Source organism: Crotalus tigris, unplaced genomic scaffold (genome assembly GCF_016545835.1).
Source record: "Crotalus tigris isolate CLP2741 ecotype Arizona unplaced genomic scaffold, ASM1654583v1 scf7180000017637.401561, whole genome shotgun sequence".
Lineage (NCBI taxonomy): Eukaryota > Metazoa > Chordata > Lepidosauria > Squamata > Viperidae > Crotalus > Crotalus tigris.
Window position 1 is genome coordinate 126968 of NW_024096530.1, and position 15900 is coordinate 142867.

General features: G+C 36.9%; 1 protein-coding gene across 17 annotated transcripts in view; it reads left to right on the top strand.

The window, feature by feature from the left end:
* Window positions 1-462: 462 nt before the first annotated feature.
* The window catches only part of CASK (calcium/calmodulin dependent serine protein kinase), a 169969-nt gene continuing 154531 nt past the window's right edge, over window positions 463-15900 (top strand). For 4 of the 17 annotated variants that reach the window (XM_039334818.1, XM_039334825.1, XM_039334829.1 and 1 more), the window contains exon 1: window positions 8670-9448. In XM_039334818.1, coding sequence (XP_039190752.1) covers window positions 9390-9448 — 59 coding nt within the window. In that variant the 5' untranslated portion in view covers window positions 8670-9389. Of the gene's footprint in view, window positions 490-8667; window positions 9449-9547; window positions 9725-11296; window positions 11349-15900 lie in introns of those variants that run through there. The other 13 variants (XM_039334833.1, XM_039334820.1, XM_039334827.1 and 10 more) reach the window with 8 other exon arrangements.

Sequence of the window (15900 nt, forward strand, 5' to 3'; positions counted from 1 at the left end):
GCTTGGAATTCAATTTGGCACATTTGACTTTATTTGGTAATTCCAAAGGGAAACAATAGCACTACAAAAAGGGATTCTCTTGAGAAGTTCCAGTCATAATTTTTTTCTCCGTTCTTGAATAATATATTCTTATTAAGTATGAAGATTCACAATGGCAGATTGAGGTTTTAAAGATTGCATTCCTAAGATTAGGAAATATTAATATTATTATTCCAAAATTCCAAGAGTTTCTTTTTAAAATCAACTGAATGGGTGGAACCTGGGAATGACAATTCTAAAGTGTAGGGTGGAGTCAGGTTCCTCCCTTACTTTGAAGCTATGAAAAAACTTGTTGAGTTGCTTGCCAAACCTGCTTTGTTAGGAAAATCGGCTTCCTTTGTACCAAATTAAAACTAAAGAATTAGCTACTCCAGGTTTTGCAGAGAACATTAAGAAGACTGTCTCATCAGAAATAAAGGACATGGGAAAAGACTACATGGCTCCAAAGAAGTGAGTGTGTTCTTAAAACTCCCTTTCCTCAAACATGTTCTTTGCATTTTTGTGAAAAGTTTGCATGTTTTGCTTAGCATTTAATAAGGATGTGATTCACAAAGTAACATTACACACACAGGTTGTATTTCGCTCAGCATTATTTTGAGATCTTCCCTAGGTTGTCTGCGCATGCATACACAGATATGCTTCTGCAGGGACTCCCAAAAAAGCAGAGTAGTTATATAATGAAGACTCAGCTTGAGAAACCCTACAACATTTTGGCCTTCCTGATGTTTTACTGCTTTAAGGATGAGTGCTTTCTGTGCATGTACCAGTGTTTGTGAAGTACCTTTTTGTCTGATTTGTTCAGTCCACAGTATTTAAATTGTTTATATTAATGTGTATAGTATCAGCAACAAATCCATGAATCTCAAGTCCAAGAACATTATATAAACTTATTTTTGATTAAATATATGCCATCTATTGTGATACATACAGTATATGAGCCCAAGGCATTAACACGCTGACAATATGTCTTTCAAAAGCTAATTAACCAATATTTAATTAGAAAGAATTATAGAATGGTCCAGATTTAGTTTAGTCCAATATTCCTAGGTATATTCAATACTTACATTAGTTATTTTCATGTTCTATGAGGAAATGATTCCTGTAGTAGCTAATCAGATTGGATAATTAATAGTATTAATATAACCAGAGATAACTAACATATTGATGGTAATGATAAATATGAGAATGACTTACCTTGCTGAACAAGAAAGATTTGATTGAAAATGTAACAGGAATAATTCTTAAAGAGAAACTGACAGGACAAGTATAGTAAGATCAGTGGCTATTCTGATTTCAAAGATCTCTTAGAATTCCATGTTGAACAGTTCTTGATAATGAATGCTATATGTATGCAGAATAATTTTCATGCCAATACCAGCTGAATACATCCCAATATTAGCCATTTTAGACCAGAAATGATTTATTACTCTGCACAATACTAACATCAACAAGCACCACATTATGCATCTTCTGTAACAAGTACTAAATTAGCTCAGGTTTTCAATATTATAAAAATATTCATTGCTTAGGTTTGGACAGAACACTGAATCATAAAAACATGTTTTAGGTCAGTTATACAAACCCAATAACTGAACTAATATACTTAGTTTATGGGTTTAGTGAGTGGTGCAAATAAGTTAAGCCCAGATGAAAATGCCATATTAAAAATAGGTAGTTCTCAACTCTCAACAGTAATGGAGTCTGTCCATTATAGTCAGAAGCCATGATAAGTGAAGCACTCATGACCCAGCCCTGCTCTTCCGGGTCATTAAATGACTGTGTGGGTCATTAAATGGAGTCTGTGTCACCCATACTTACCTTTTCAAGCTCTCTGAGCTTGGGTTAGGGAAGCAAAGCAAACTGCTTTGTTGCTGGGCCATGCATTGTGGTCCTGGTAGCAGCCACCATTTTCTGAGCTGCTTCTCTGTGTGATAGGTGACACGGGGTGAGGAGGAAGGTACGGGATCCATTTGGGTGGAAAACAGGCCCAAGGTCTACAGGGATCTGGTTAGACGATAAGGAGCAATAGGAGGGGGATGCTGCAGGATCCTTACAGTTGGTCATAAAGGTGAACAACTGGGGGGGGGACAAATAACTTTTGGAAGGTCTGCCATAACTTCAAACAGTTGCTAAGCAGCTAGTTATACATCAAAGACTACCTATAGAGAGCAGCAACAGTTGCCAGCCCATCAATTTTTACTTGACTGTCAGGAGGTATAATCTGCATGCCAGCTCAGTGTAATTTAACTATTAAAATGACATTATCAATATACCATTTAAATATTAGCCCTTTCTACAAGAATCTTGCATGAGCTCAAACCATATATTTCAGAGGCAGCACACCAGTTTTTATTTGTATGTACTTTCAATAGTTATGGGTGAAAGGTGACTAGTTTGGTTCCTTTTATTTTGCTTGCTTTATTTGATTTTTTATTTTTGAAAAATAGTATTTCATGGATTCATTTCTCATTTAGGTTCTAAGTTTCCATGTGAAGACTTATGTGCAGTATTGAAATCACTTGGGATAGTGAGATGGGTGGCATATAAATTTAATAAATAAATAAAATATTACTATTTATATTCAGATATGGTAGCCCAATAAAAGGAATGCAATAACCTTTTTTCAATATTCAAATCTATTCTGCAACAGACAACATTGTAAAACACAGAAATTATGATAAGATTTAAAGCTTTTTATTTAATAACATAATCTGCAAAGAACAAAAATCCTACCAAAGATTACTATGCATCTCCCATAGCAAAAATGTTATAAGAACTCCTACAGAGTCCTTCAAACTGCAAAATTTAGGCTCTCCTACCCAATGCATTAGAGACCTAGGGTAGCATATTTCCTTGAAATATTTTGAATCAAATTGAATATTTTATTTGGCCAAGTATGTGTAGACACATAAGGAATTTGTCTCTGGTACAGGAGCACTTAGTGTACTTGCAAGGCGATGATGATGATGATGATGATGATGATGATGATGATAATAATAATAATAATAATAATAATAATAATAATAATAATAATAGGAATAGTAGCAATAAAAGGAGGGAGTAAAGAAGATAATAAAAGGAATAAATAATACTGCTACAGCCATGCTCTATGGTTTGATATAGGTATATATTAGGCAGAACTACATGAATTAGGTGATTACTTTTCTATTCTATAGAAAAGTAGTTGGTAATAAGAAAAACATACTTTAAGGGCCTGGTTTGCACATTACATTTAACCATGGTTCAACTGGCCAGATTCAGCTCTGCTATGCCATAAGTAATCTCACAAACACTTGGAGCAGTTGTAAGGGTTCCAACTTAGATAAGGGGGAAAAAAAAAACCTGATGCCAAACTGTAGTATTCTTGCTATCCAATTTGCATGACATTTTTCATACAGCTAGGGAATGAATGAATATTTTGGCTAACAGCAAATTCAGTACAATTTAGAGTAAAAAATTGTAAGTCATAAATAAAAGAAAAAGTGCTTTAAATGCTCATTAGAGCAACTGCTTTTAAAGTACTACTTTTAAAAGTATATTATCACCACTCTCCTGTATCTTGTACTTGGTTCTGTGCTTTTTGACTAGAGAAATTGTGTACTTATTCTGTCCATCTACTGCCTCCATATGAAATGGTTACAGACATAAGTATCTCTAATAGAGATGTATAGATGTACATCTGCTATAGATGTACCACAAACATGATATGATTTGTTAAATTTGTATTCTATTTTTATAGATTCAAAATGAATTACAACTTACATAAAATTCAAATTAAATATTACAAGATTGAAACTAATAATCCTGCTCCTCCCCCAAAAAGAGTCATAAAAGAGCCAAGGTTACCCCTGGTTTAGACATTCACTTTAACAACGTTTCCCTGTGTATACTGGCACACTGGCAGCATTTTTTCTCAATTGTCCCAAATGCACAGGTGTTTGATAAACCATTCCCATAAGCAAACCACACCTTAGCTACTCTTGGATTGTGACAGATTATAACAATTGAAGATTAAGTAAATAAAATACTTCAATGTTTTTCCACTTACATCCATATACCTGCCACCTTATTGTTTTTCAAGATTATCTCAATATTTATACCTTCCTCTTCATCATTCTTTTGGATATTTAGATTTATATTTCAACATATCACTAACATTTCCATACAAACATCTAAAATATTCCTTTTTATTGCCCCAATTCGGTTCAGTTTAAATAATTTTATCACCTTTATTTTTAAATTCTATTTATTCCGTTGGAGACACTTTGGTTAGCCCACTTCAATCGTCTCCCCCAAAATTTGATCTTTCATCAAAAATTATCTGCATTTTCTCTACCTCATTTAATCTTAACTGTTCCTTGTACTTTGTAATTATTATTCAGTATATTTATCTAATTTTTGTTCTTTGACACATCATTTCACCAAGCATCTTTTTATATTCCACCTTACTGTAACTACACATGACAAACAGTAAATTAATTATTTGTATTCAGTTCTAAGAACCTATATCTTCTTTATGTCCACTTCCTCTTTTTGCTAAGATATTACTCTAATAATATTTTATATACAGGACCAGTTCTTCCTTTTCTTTCCACTATTCTCCACAAAAATCAGACCAATTGGTTTCCAATCTGCTATATCTTTTTTCATACTTTTATTAATACACAGCGTGAACTATTTTTCTTTAACAAAAGAAATTTATAAACTCCTCTTACATTCTAAGTTATCTTTCATATACTATGATCATCACCAGATGGATCATTAATATTGGACCTCAGTTGTCCATCATTGCTCTTCCAAATGATACTTCACATAACACTTTTTAAGCAAGAGTAGATGCCAAATAAGTTACAAGGCTCCATGGTTCCCAGGTCCATCTGCAACATTTCCTGCTAAATAATGACAGTGCTAGTTTGTTTTGCCAGATTTCAGACAGTATGTCATAAGCACGATTAAAACTCAATTTTACCATCAGAAAGCTGATGCTCTTTGTTGAAAGCTAGTAGGTCCAAACTAGAAATTACTTTCTAAGATAAAATAAAATTGCCAGATGCAGAATTTGGGTTTGAGTTTGAAATTGAAAAGGTGCTTCAGAATGGCTACGGACACACACACCACATCTGGTTTATTCTGTAACTGGACCAAATAGGAGATACGGTATATGCAATGAACTGACATATGCTCAGGATCAAAAAGGGGAATTTATGATGCTGAAATTAAAGAAGTAGAAAGGTTGCTGTTACAGAAGTAGACTTCTATTCACCTTGTACATTTTACATGTAAACTTGTACACGTACGCCTTGTACATGGTGGCCTTGTACATTCCCTTTCCTAGAATAAAACCAATGATTCATTGTTGTCAGCATTGACAAAACACAAATATACCACCTTTAATACATATCAGCTGTATGCCACAGGGTTCCCAAACTTTGTGGTACAACTGCAGGCTTATAAAGGCAAAGTAGGTCTTACTTACTTTTTATGTGAATTTCTCTATTGCTTGCAATTCCCAAAATTGTCCTGACTCACAGGGTTGAGAGAACCCTGGCTTAAAATGCAGCATAGATCTATCCTTTATGAGAGGATAACTGTTTATTCAGTAAATAATGGCTTAATAAACTTAAATATGTGAAACATTCCCAATGTCTCTGAATTATCCTCTTCCCATACTTTCTGATATCTTTTGTACAAAGCTCTGCCTATATTTCTATATTGCCAAAAACTATTTTGTGGCTTGCTTCTTTCTAATGCGGTCTGTAAATTATCATGTATGGGCTTCGAGTGCTTTGTGAATCTAGCCACTTGTTTTATTTAATCAGTCGTAACTAAACCATGGCTTAATACAATACATAAATCTAGACTACCATGCAACACACACACACACACACACACACACGCATATATATATTTCAATTGTGATAACAGAAATTGTCTTACACTGGATTAGTCCATACAGACCAGCATTATCAAGCTCATTTGAATAACAATTTTTTTTGTCTAATCCTTGAATTCTATATTCTATAACAATACTCTATATTCCATATTCTAAATTTTGGTGCTCATAATCTTATTTGCACATAGAGGAGTCCTTGACTTGTAACCATTTATTTAACAACGAATGTTCAAAGTTATAATTGCCTCAGAAAAAATGACTTATAAAGTTATGACCACTGCACTATCCCTGCAGTCATGTAGTCTCTTTTTGGGTCCTTGGCAATTGACTTGCATTTATGAATTATTAGAAAATGTTGCAATCACATGGTCATGATTTGCAACCTTCCCAGCCAGCTTTTGACAAGCAAAGTCAGTTGAGGAAGCCAGATTCCCTTAATGACTGCAGTGATCTGCTGAACAAATGTGGTTAAAAATGGTTGTAAAATGAGGTCCTATCACATGATGACTTCCTTAACAATATCATCATTTAGCGATCAGAATTCTAATTCCAATTGTGGTTGTAAGTTCAGGACTACTGACAGTACGATATCAGCCATTAGGTGTATGCATTCTTGAATCAAGCCTGATTTCTAGTTGATGCAATGTGGATGTTGCTTTTGTGCAACAATACAGAATGGGCTTATCTGCCCGTCCCCCATTCTTCTCTATATCTATTAGAACTGATAAGGAAGACATAGTAAATAGCCGCCTTTTAGGATCAACCATCAACAGGACAGGAACTAGCAGTCAAGAAATAAAGGTAGTCCTCGACTTATGACAATTGAGCCTACAATGTATGTTGCTAAGTGAGACATTTGTGATGAGTTTTGTCCCATTTTACAACCTTCCTTGCCGCAAGTGAATTACTGCAGTTATTACGTTAATAACATTTAACATTGTTAAATGAATCTGGATTCGCCATTGATTTTGCCAGTCAGGTCGCAAAAGGTGCTCGAATGGTGACCTCAGGACACTGCAACCGTCATAAATGTGAGCCAGTTGCCAAGCATCTGAATTTTGATCACATGACTGAGGGGAATGCTGCAATGGTCCTAAGTGTGAAAAACGGTCATAAATCATTTTTTTCAGTGCCGTTATAAACTTTGAACATCCACTAAACTGTTGTAAGTCCATACTACAGCAGCGAGAATAATTTTTGCACAATACTGGAAGAATGAAGGACTGCCATCAGAGGAAGAAATAATCAGGAAAATATTGGAATGTGCAGAGATGGACAAATTAACTATGAGGTTGAAAGATAAAGAAGATACAGACTACTATCAAATTTGGAATTTATTTTATTCTTGGTTAGAGAAGAGAATGAAGGATTAAGAATTGAACATGTATTAGCATAGCAAACTCCAGACAACTTGTTGATTGGAAAAATTAACATATGTTGATGAAAAGAAAAATTAATAAAAAATTTTATTAAAAAAAAAACTGTTGTAAGTCGAGGACTACCTGTACAACAAAGACTAGCACTTGGTGGAGCAATCCTGAAGGCCTTGTAAAAGATATTTAAATACTATAGCTACAAAAATCAGAATATTACAATTCATGGTATACCCTGTGACACTCTATAGAAGTGAAAGTTGGACTTTGAAGAAGCAGGATAGGAAAAGTATTGATTCCTTTAAAGTTGGTGTTGGAGAATGCTCCTGAGAATATTGTGTACAGCCAAGAAAACAAACAAATGGATTGTCAAGCAAATGAACACAGACTTTTCACTTAAGGCACAATTGACTAAGTTTAAATTATCCTCCCTTGAACACATTATGCAAAGACCTAATTCACAGAAGAACATTTTATGCTGGGAAAGGCAGAAGGAAAGAAAAAGAGAACGAGCAGCAAAGGTGGATGGACTTTTACAGTGGTGATGGGTGCACATTGGAAGACCTGACAATACTAGGTTAGGAACAGATTGTCATGGAAGAAATATATGTGGTCGCTAAGACTTGATGGCACATAATAAATCACTCTATAGCCAAGGATATCCAAGTGATTTCCCATCTGGAAGTGGGTGATCCAAATTGGAGTAGGACAGTGAATGGATAAACCAGAATTTCTACTTGTAGTTTTAACAGTTTTTCCACTTTCCTAACTGCACATTCCTGTCGAATCAGCAATGCTATTTCCCTACCGTATTTTTAAAATATTAATTCTTAATCAAATTAAGGAACAGGGGAAAATGCACCAGAACAGAAAAGAATTAAACAGAACAACTTGCAATCAGGAATTCTGGTTATACAGGAACAACTAATTTTGCTAGTTTTCCTTTCGGAGCTTCCTTTAGTTTACTTTCTCGCGTAACCCAAAGGACTTGCTGCTCTCGCAAAAAACTAGTCGACTATCATTAAAAAGAAAAACACCCAAAAGCACGGTGACGGAGATCTGCTCTTTCTTCCTATGCCTTACTATCCGATATCAGTACATCCGAAGAAGCCATACTCGTTTCTTCATCTTAGTTTACAGGACTCCACTTCAATCTCGAAGCCTTGCCTCGAAAACTGCTACGAGAAAAACCCACCCGCTTGAGAAAAGATAGTAACATTATCCGCTCTTCCCCCCCACCCTTGCTGCTCTATGACGTTAAAACATCTGCGTCTGCGCAGAACAACCCCTTTTCGCTTCCTTACGCCAAACGCGTATTTTTTGAGCTACTTGTGGGAGTGGCTTTGTGCAGAAGAAAAAGAGGGAGGAGGAAGAGCGGGTGAGGGACCCCCCCCTCGCTCTCTGTAAGGAAGGGTGCGCGCGCTTGCTCTGGGCGGTTGCGTGACTGATTAAAAAAGGTGGCGACTGGGACAGGAACGGCGCGCGCGCGCCCTTCGTTAAATGACTTATCGCTGTCGTCGGCGCGTGGTCGGAGCCGCGTCTGCCTCTCCCTTCCCTTCCCCTCCCCTCCCGCGCGCTCTCGTTTTGTCCCCTTCGTGTGTGAGTGTGCACCAGTGGGGGGAGGGGAGCGAATGAGGCGTCTCTGCCCTCGGCCGGTTCATTTTTGTATCCATCCCTTCCATGGTTGCTGCTCCACCCCTCTGGCTGGATAGCCTTTGCCTGCTTCATTTAATCTCCGAGGCCCTAGGAAAGAAAAAAAAAGGCTCGCGACGGAGGGGGTGGGAAAAAGGTGACGACCTGGCGGCGGTAGCCAGAGGCGGCAGCGGAGAGAGAGGCAGGCAGGCGGGTGGCCGAGGCCCAGAGGAGAAAGGAACGGGGAGCGGCGGCAGCTGGTGAAATTTTCGGCGTAGTCATCGGAACCTCCGGGACGGATTTGAGCTGTTCGGTGTTAAAAGGACGGGATTTAACGTGGTGTGCTGATTGGCGGCGGCGGCGGCGTGTTGTGCGGGGAGCGCGGAGGGGATCCTGCCCGCGCCTCCTCCCGCCTCGGCCGCCTGCAAGGATAATTCTCCCCTATCTGGACCATGGCCGACGACGACGTGCTGTTCGAGGATGTGTATGAACTGTGCGAGGTGATCGGCAAGTAAGTGGCCGGGGGACTGGTGGGGGGAGGAGGCAGATGGGCCGGGAGCGGGGAGAGACGGAGGCGACCGAAGCAGCAATCAGCTGCAAAGCCTCCTCCCCGACGGGAGGGAGGAAAGAGGTGGGGGAAGAGATGCTCGGTTCCGTTCCCACCTGAGTTGCGCCGCCGCCGTGTCTTATCCGAGGAAAGGAAGAGGCCAGATCCTCGTTGCTGGAACGGAATGATATGACGAGTAGCTTCACCGTGGCGCCCACGCGATTTCACACGATAGGAGAGGTGACATGATGTGTTGGGATTTTCTTTTTTTTTTGTCTAGCTTATTCTTTCATTCGCCACAGTTATATCTTTAGTGAGGTCTGATGTTGCAGAAAATCCGGTTTTGCTCTGCTTTAATGTTTGTGCAAATGGATCTGACAACTTGCTTACCTGGAGAGTAGACAAGGAAAGATGGGACTGGGTCCTCCACCCTGCTTTTTTGTAGTGTCCCTAATGTCAGATACTTTCTTGCTCTTTGCTGCATAATATTCATCTCATTGGCAAGTAATTGGCACATAGCTAATGTTCAGTTTCTAGTTCTGTCTCAAAATAATGACTGCAGGGGATATTGGCCTTCTTACTCATTAATCAACTTTTAAAATTCATGTTCACTGCTCACCCAAAAGTGAAGCTGCAACAGTTGCTAAAATGCCTCTGTTGTATATTTTGAATGTCCAATTTGATAGGTTGTTTGAAAATGGCAGCCGAAGTTTTTATTCTAGAAATGAAAAGTGCAGTTAATTATGGTAGTGAAATAATGTAGCTCAGTCTGCCTGTTTCACCCTCCCTCAATACCTGCTTGTTGGTTTGGGGAGCTTGTTCTTTTGTTCAATCATGTGAAATGTCACTAAAAAGAAAAGTTAAATGGAAATGCATGAGAATACCTTCCCTTATTGTAAGTGGATGTTTTACAAGTTAGATGGTTTTGTTCCTATTATGATTTGATAAAGTAGCTTTTAATTTATGTTCTGTTTTTCCTGTAATGTTTGTTTAAATTCAGAGATTTAGTGTGAAAAAATAACTTTAACATGAATTTTGTTTAGACTTATTTTCATGAAAGTGTTGTGTCTTGTTTGCTTTATATAGTTGGGTGTATTTAATGTGTTGTTACACCTAACACCAAACATTTAGTTTTTACTTTGTTATACAATATATGGATAGAGTCTCGCTTTTAATTTTTAACAACTTTCTCTATGAGAAGAGAAACTCATAATTTAGCATGAGCTTAGAAATTTTGGTCAAATATTCATGCATTTTTCATAATTATGACATTTTTTTTCTTTGTAAAATAAATTAAAAGTAATAAAATATTTTCACACATTTTATATATATATATATCAACTTTTTTACCTGGATATAATGTTGAGATCATGGTAATATACATCTCCGATCTTACACCCCTTGACCTTACAGATTCAATATCAGTTTGTGCATTTTTCCTATCCTGCATGTAATTGTAAGGAAGTTCCGATTAAATTGACCTGGAACAGGGCTTTTCAGTGGTAGCTCTTTATTTTTGGAAGAAACATTTTTTTTATTCTATCAAGTTTTTCTCATATATTATTTCTTGTTCTCTATATGCTAAATTAATTGATGCTTCACTGTGAAATATTATATGAAGTGCAAATAGGATGAATGAAGAAATGTTAGATTTAATATTGAGTAAACCAATATTAAGGTACCCTTAAGATAATCAGAGATTATATTCATACAAAATACTCAAGAATTGTGTCATCTGTACCCAAATTATGAATAAGAATGTGCTTTAAATATTCCTCCTTGATCACAATTTGTAATTGTGGTTTGTTTTAGACTGCTAATGGTCTCATATGTCATGTGAACTTGCATTAAGACGTAGTTTATGGTAAGTACAGTATCCATCAATTCTTCAGGAAATAATATGGGATACAGCCACCAAATAGAGTGCTTTTGAAAAGATAACTTAGTTGTTCCATTTTGGTTTTTAACCTCTTCCCAAAAGTAACATTACTTTAGCAATGAGAATGGGGGAGGGGGGATTCTGATCAAGATCCAGCTATCATCAGCCTTTTTTAAATTATTTCAAATAATTAGAAAGTGGGAAGTGGCAGTTTGCACAAATATTAGTTGGCTATCAGGCATCAGCACAATAATGATTTAAAGTAAAAAAAAATGCCTTAGTGGTTAATGTTTGGCAAACCAATGCTTAAATTAGGATTAAAAAATAATTTGGTGTTTTGTGACTGCAAACCACATTTTTCAGACTTAATTATTTTTCTGATCTTTGGAAATTTTAGCTCAATATTGAAGCACTATTGATATATAACTTATGATATATAACTGCATAGAGCAGTGGTTCTCAACCTTTTTAATGCCGTGACCCCCAACCGGTCGTAAGTCGAGGACTACTCAACTGGTGCAGCACCGTTTGCAGAATGGGACTTTTGGCGGGCTCAGCAGGGCAGAGACAACCTGGACAATTCCTATTGGCTTTTGAAAGCCAATAGAATTAGACTCTATTCAAGAGAGTCTATTCTATTGGCTTTCAAAAGCCAATAGAATAAAAGGGAGTAGCACAGCTAAGGAAAAGGGGGGGAAAAATGGCGGACTGCATTGTTTGGCGACCCCCCGTGAAATGGTCGTTCGACCCCAAATGGGGTCCCGACCCACAGGTTGAGAACCACTGGCATAGAGTGCTTAGAAAGACTATGTCTAATAATTATTCTTTTGAAGCCTGGAATATGCATATATGTGTGTCATAGTGTAATTGTGAAGAATACTACTTTTCATTCATGTTCATTGTCTGCCTAGCTCTCACTTTTAAAATTGTTTCATCTGTTATAAAACATTTTTACAGGTTACTGAATCCAAAATAAATGTAGATTTAAATTTTTAAAGTGCAAAATACACAGAGATCAATTCTCAGTATAATGTTCTATTACTTTGCAAGATTTTAAAATAATTATTTCAGAAGTTATTTATTATAACACCCATCTAACTTAATAAGACCATAATATATATTCCTCTGCCGCAGAGAAAAGACCATGAAAGCATTGCTGATTCTGGAATCTCAGTCTTTCTTAGTTTTCATAAATAAAATCTCCAGGCTATTAGCATTTTTATTTACATAACTGTCTTGCATTACTGGTAATGGAGAAATGGACAAGCTACTTGGAGACCTGAAATAAACTTAACTTTTGAATCCTCACAATTTGTGGCTTCTGAAATCTGCCAGAAATGGCCCGAGTAGATATAATAAGTATAGTAATAAATGTAGGGTTGCCCAAACTGTATTATAGGAATAATTGTGAAATTCCTTATATGAAAGCCAAATTTAAATTCTGTAGCCTTGGAATTTGCTTGCTCAGATTGTATAATATAATTTTTAAATATGACTTTAGAGTAAATGATAGCCTATTAACTCCAGGCAGTTTTAGATTAGCATTCCAGGATTGGTTCAGAACTGAGTTTTGGGAAGAAACTGTCTTAGTGGATTATTGATACAGGGATTAGATAGTGAAGAGTTTGGCCCTGTTGGGGCCTTGTAGTCATAGTATCTGTTTTAAAATTGTTTCCAGATTGGGATTTGATGCCCAGTATGATAGTGGTTGTTTCTCTCAATATGATAATAGTTATTGGAGGATTTCTGGGCAACCTTATGGTAGCTGAATTTTGAGATGTCTCAAAGTTCTGTTTTGATCCCCTCTACCCACTTTTTAACTTCTACATGGAGTTTATTATTATTTATTAAACTTAGGCAAATAAATCTATAGATGTGGGCTAAAATGTCATTGTGATTCTTGGATTTTTTTTTTCTTGTTTCTAATTCCAGAGTTACACTGGCAATCTTGAATAGAAGTGTGAGCAGTTTTGGGGTAGGAAAGAACAAACAAGTTGTTTCATCAATGCAAGAGACAAATTCTATAAATGAAATTGCTAATCTGACCAGAAGTATAGTACTGATTTTAGTTAAGATTGCACATCTTATAAACCAGTGGTTCTCAACCTGTGGGTCGGAATCCCATTTGGGGTCAAATGACTATTTCACGGGGGTCGCCAAACCACGCTGTCCGCCATTTTTTTCCCTTTTCCCTAGCTGTCCTACTCCCTCTTATTGGTGGCCACACCCACTTGGGGGTCACCACAACATGGGGAACTGTATTATGGGGTAACGGCATTAGAAAGGTTGAGAACCACTGTTATAAACAGCCAGAACATAATTTGCGAGTATTGATCTTGTTACTTATAATGGAATCATAAGTAATATCAATGGCTGGGAATTCTAGATAATGCTGTTGTGTCAGGAGATAAAAAACATTGTGTAAAAAAAAATCACTGTAATTTTTAATTCCCTACTCCTGTGGGAATAGTAAGTAAATTCTCTAGTCACTTTTATATGTCCTTAGTGTACTTCATGTGATGGTACTATTTATCATTGCCTCGTAGTAATAGTATACAACATCTAAAATAACATTTCAACAATTGCTAAAAAGAATATTAAATTAAATGAAAATTACTTTTATGTAAATTATTAGGGTTGCAAACCTTCATATTCTGACCCTAAGTGACATTTTTAAAAATCATTGTTAATTCTAGTAGAATTCTTATGTATGTGTTTTGGAAATATAAAAAGAAATACAGATAGTCCTCCATTTAAGCCATTTGGTTAGCAACCATTTGAAGTTACTTTGGCACTGAAAAAAATGATTCATGATTTTGCACATAACCATTATAGCATCCCCACTACCGTTTGATCAAAATATAGATGCTTGGCAACAGGCATGTACTTAGATTATTGCTTTGTCCCAGGGTTATGTGATCACCATTTGCAACTATCTTAGCCAGCTTCCAACAAGTAAAGTACGACTTACTTAAAACTGTCTTATTTAGCAATGGAAATTCTGGTTCCAGTTGTCATAAACATTTTGAATCTGAACTTAATAATAATAATAATAATAATCATAATAACAACAATTGTCGATAAGAAAGACAAAGAAGTCTGGATAGTGGACGTAGCAGTGCCTGGAGAGAGCAGAATAGACGAGAAAGAACTGGAGGATAACAAAATACAAAGACCTACAAATAGAAATAGAAAGACTGTGGCAAAAGCAAGCAAGGGTAGTACCAATAGTCATAGGCGCCTTGGGTGCAATCCCAAAACAACTGGAGCACCACTTGAACACCATTGGCACTGACAAATTCGCTATTAGTCAATTGCAAAAGGCGGCCTTATTAGGAACTGCTTCCATCCTGCGACGATACCTGTAATACCATCAAACATCCACATCTGCCTATCCCAGGTCCTGGGTAATGACTCGATAGGTAGACAAAATGCCAAATCCAGTCTGAACATCTGGCTGACTGTGCGATGATCAATAATAATAATAATAATAATAATAATAATAATAATAATAATAATGTTGGAAGGGACCTTGGGGGTCATCTAGTCCAACCCCCTGCTCAGGCAGGAAACCCTATACCATTTCTGACAAATGGCTGTCCAGTTTCTTCTTAAAAACTTCCAATGTTGGAGCATTCGCAGCTTCTGGAAGCAGGTTGTTCCACTGGTTAATTGTTCTAACTGTCAGGAAGTTTCTCCTTAGTTCTAGGTTGTTTCTCTCTTTGGTTAGTTTCCACCCGTTGCTTCTTATCCTGCCTTCAGGTGCTTTGGAAAATAGCTTGACTCCCTCTTTTTTTGTGGCAGCCCCTGAGATATTGGAACACTGCTATCATGTACCCCCTCGTCCTTCTCTTCGTTAAAGTAGACATACCCAATTCTAGCAACCGTTCCTTATATGTTTTAGCCTCCAGTCCCCTAATCATCTTTGTTGCTCTTCTCTGTACTCTTTCTAGAGTCTCAACATCTTTTTTACATCGTGGTGACCAAAACTGGATGAAGTATTCCAAGTGTGGACTTACCAAGGCATTGAAGAGTGGTATTAATACTTCACGTGATCTTGATTCTATCCCTCTGTTAATGCAGCCTAGCACTTTGTTGGCTTTTTTGGCAGCTGCAGCACACTGCTGGCTCATATTTAAGTGATTGTCTACTAGGACTCCGAGATCCCTCTCACAGTTACTACTATTGAGCAAAGTACCCCCTATACTATACCTGTACATTTGGTTTTTCTTGCCTAAATGTAGAGCCTTACTTGTATTGAAACATTTTGTTCTGAATGCAATATTAGTTATTCTGATCAATTTGGAAACAGATTTGTGCTCAAAATACCTATTTATTCATTTAATAGAGGTCATAGAATTTTTGTAATAACTACAGATATCGCCCCCCCCCCCCCCGTTGTGGTATTTCATAATCTGCTGTTAGTTGTTTTGTTTTGAATCCTGGTGACTGCCTGGACAAGTCCCTTCATCTTTCTTGGTAGGATTTTCAGAACTGTTTGGCTCTCAACAATCAACTAGAAATTAAAAATAGAAGT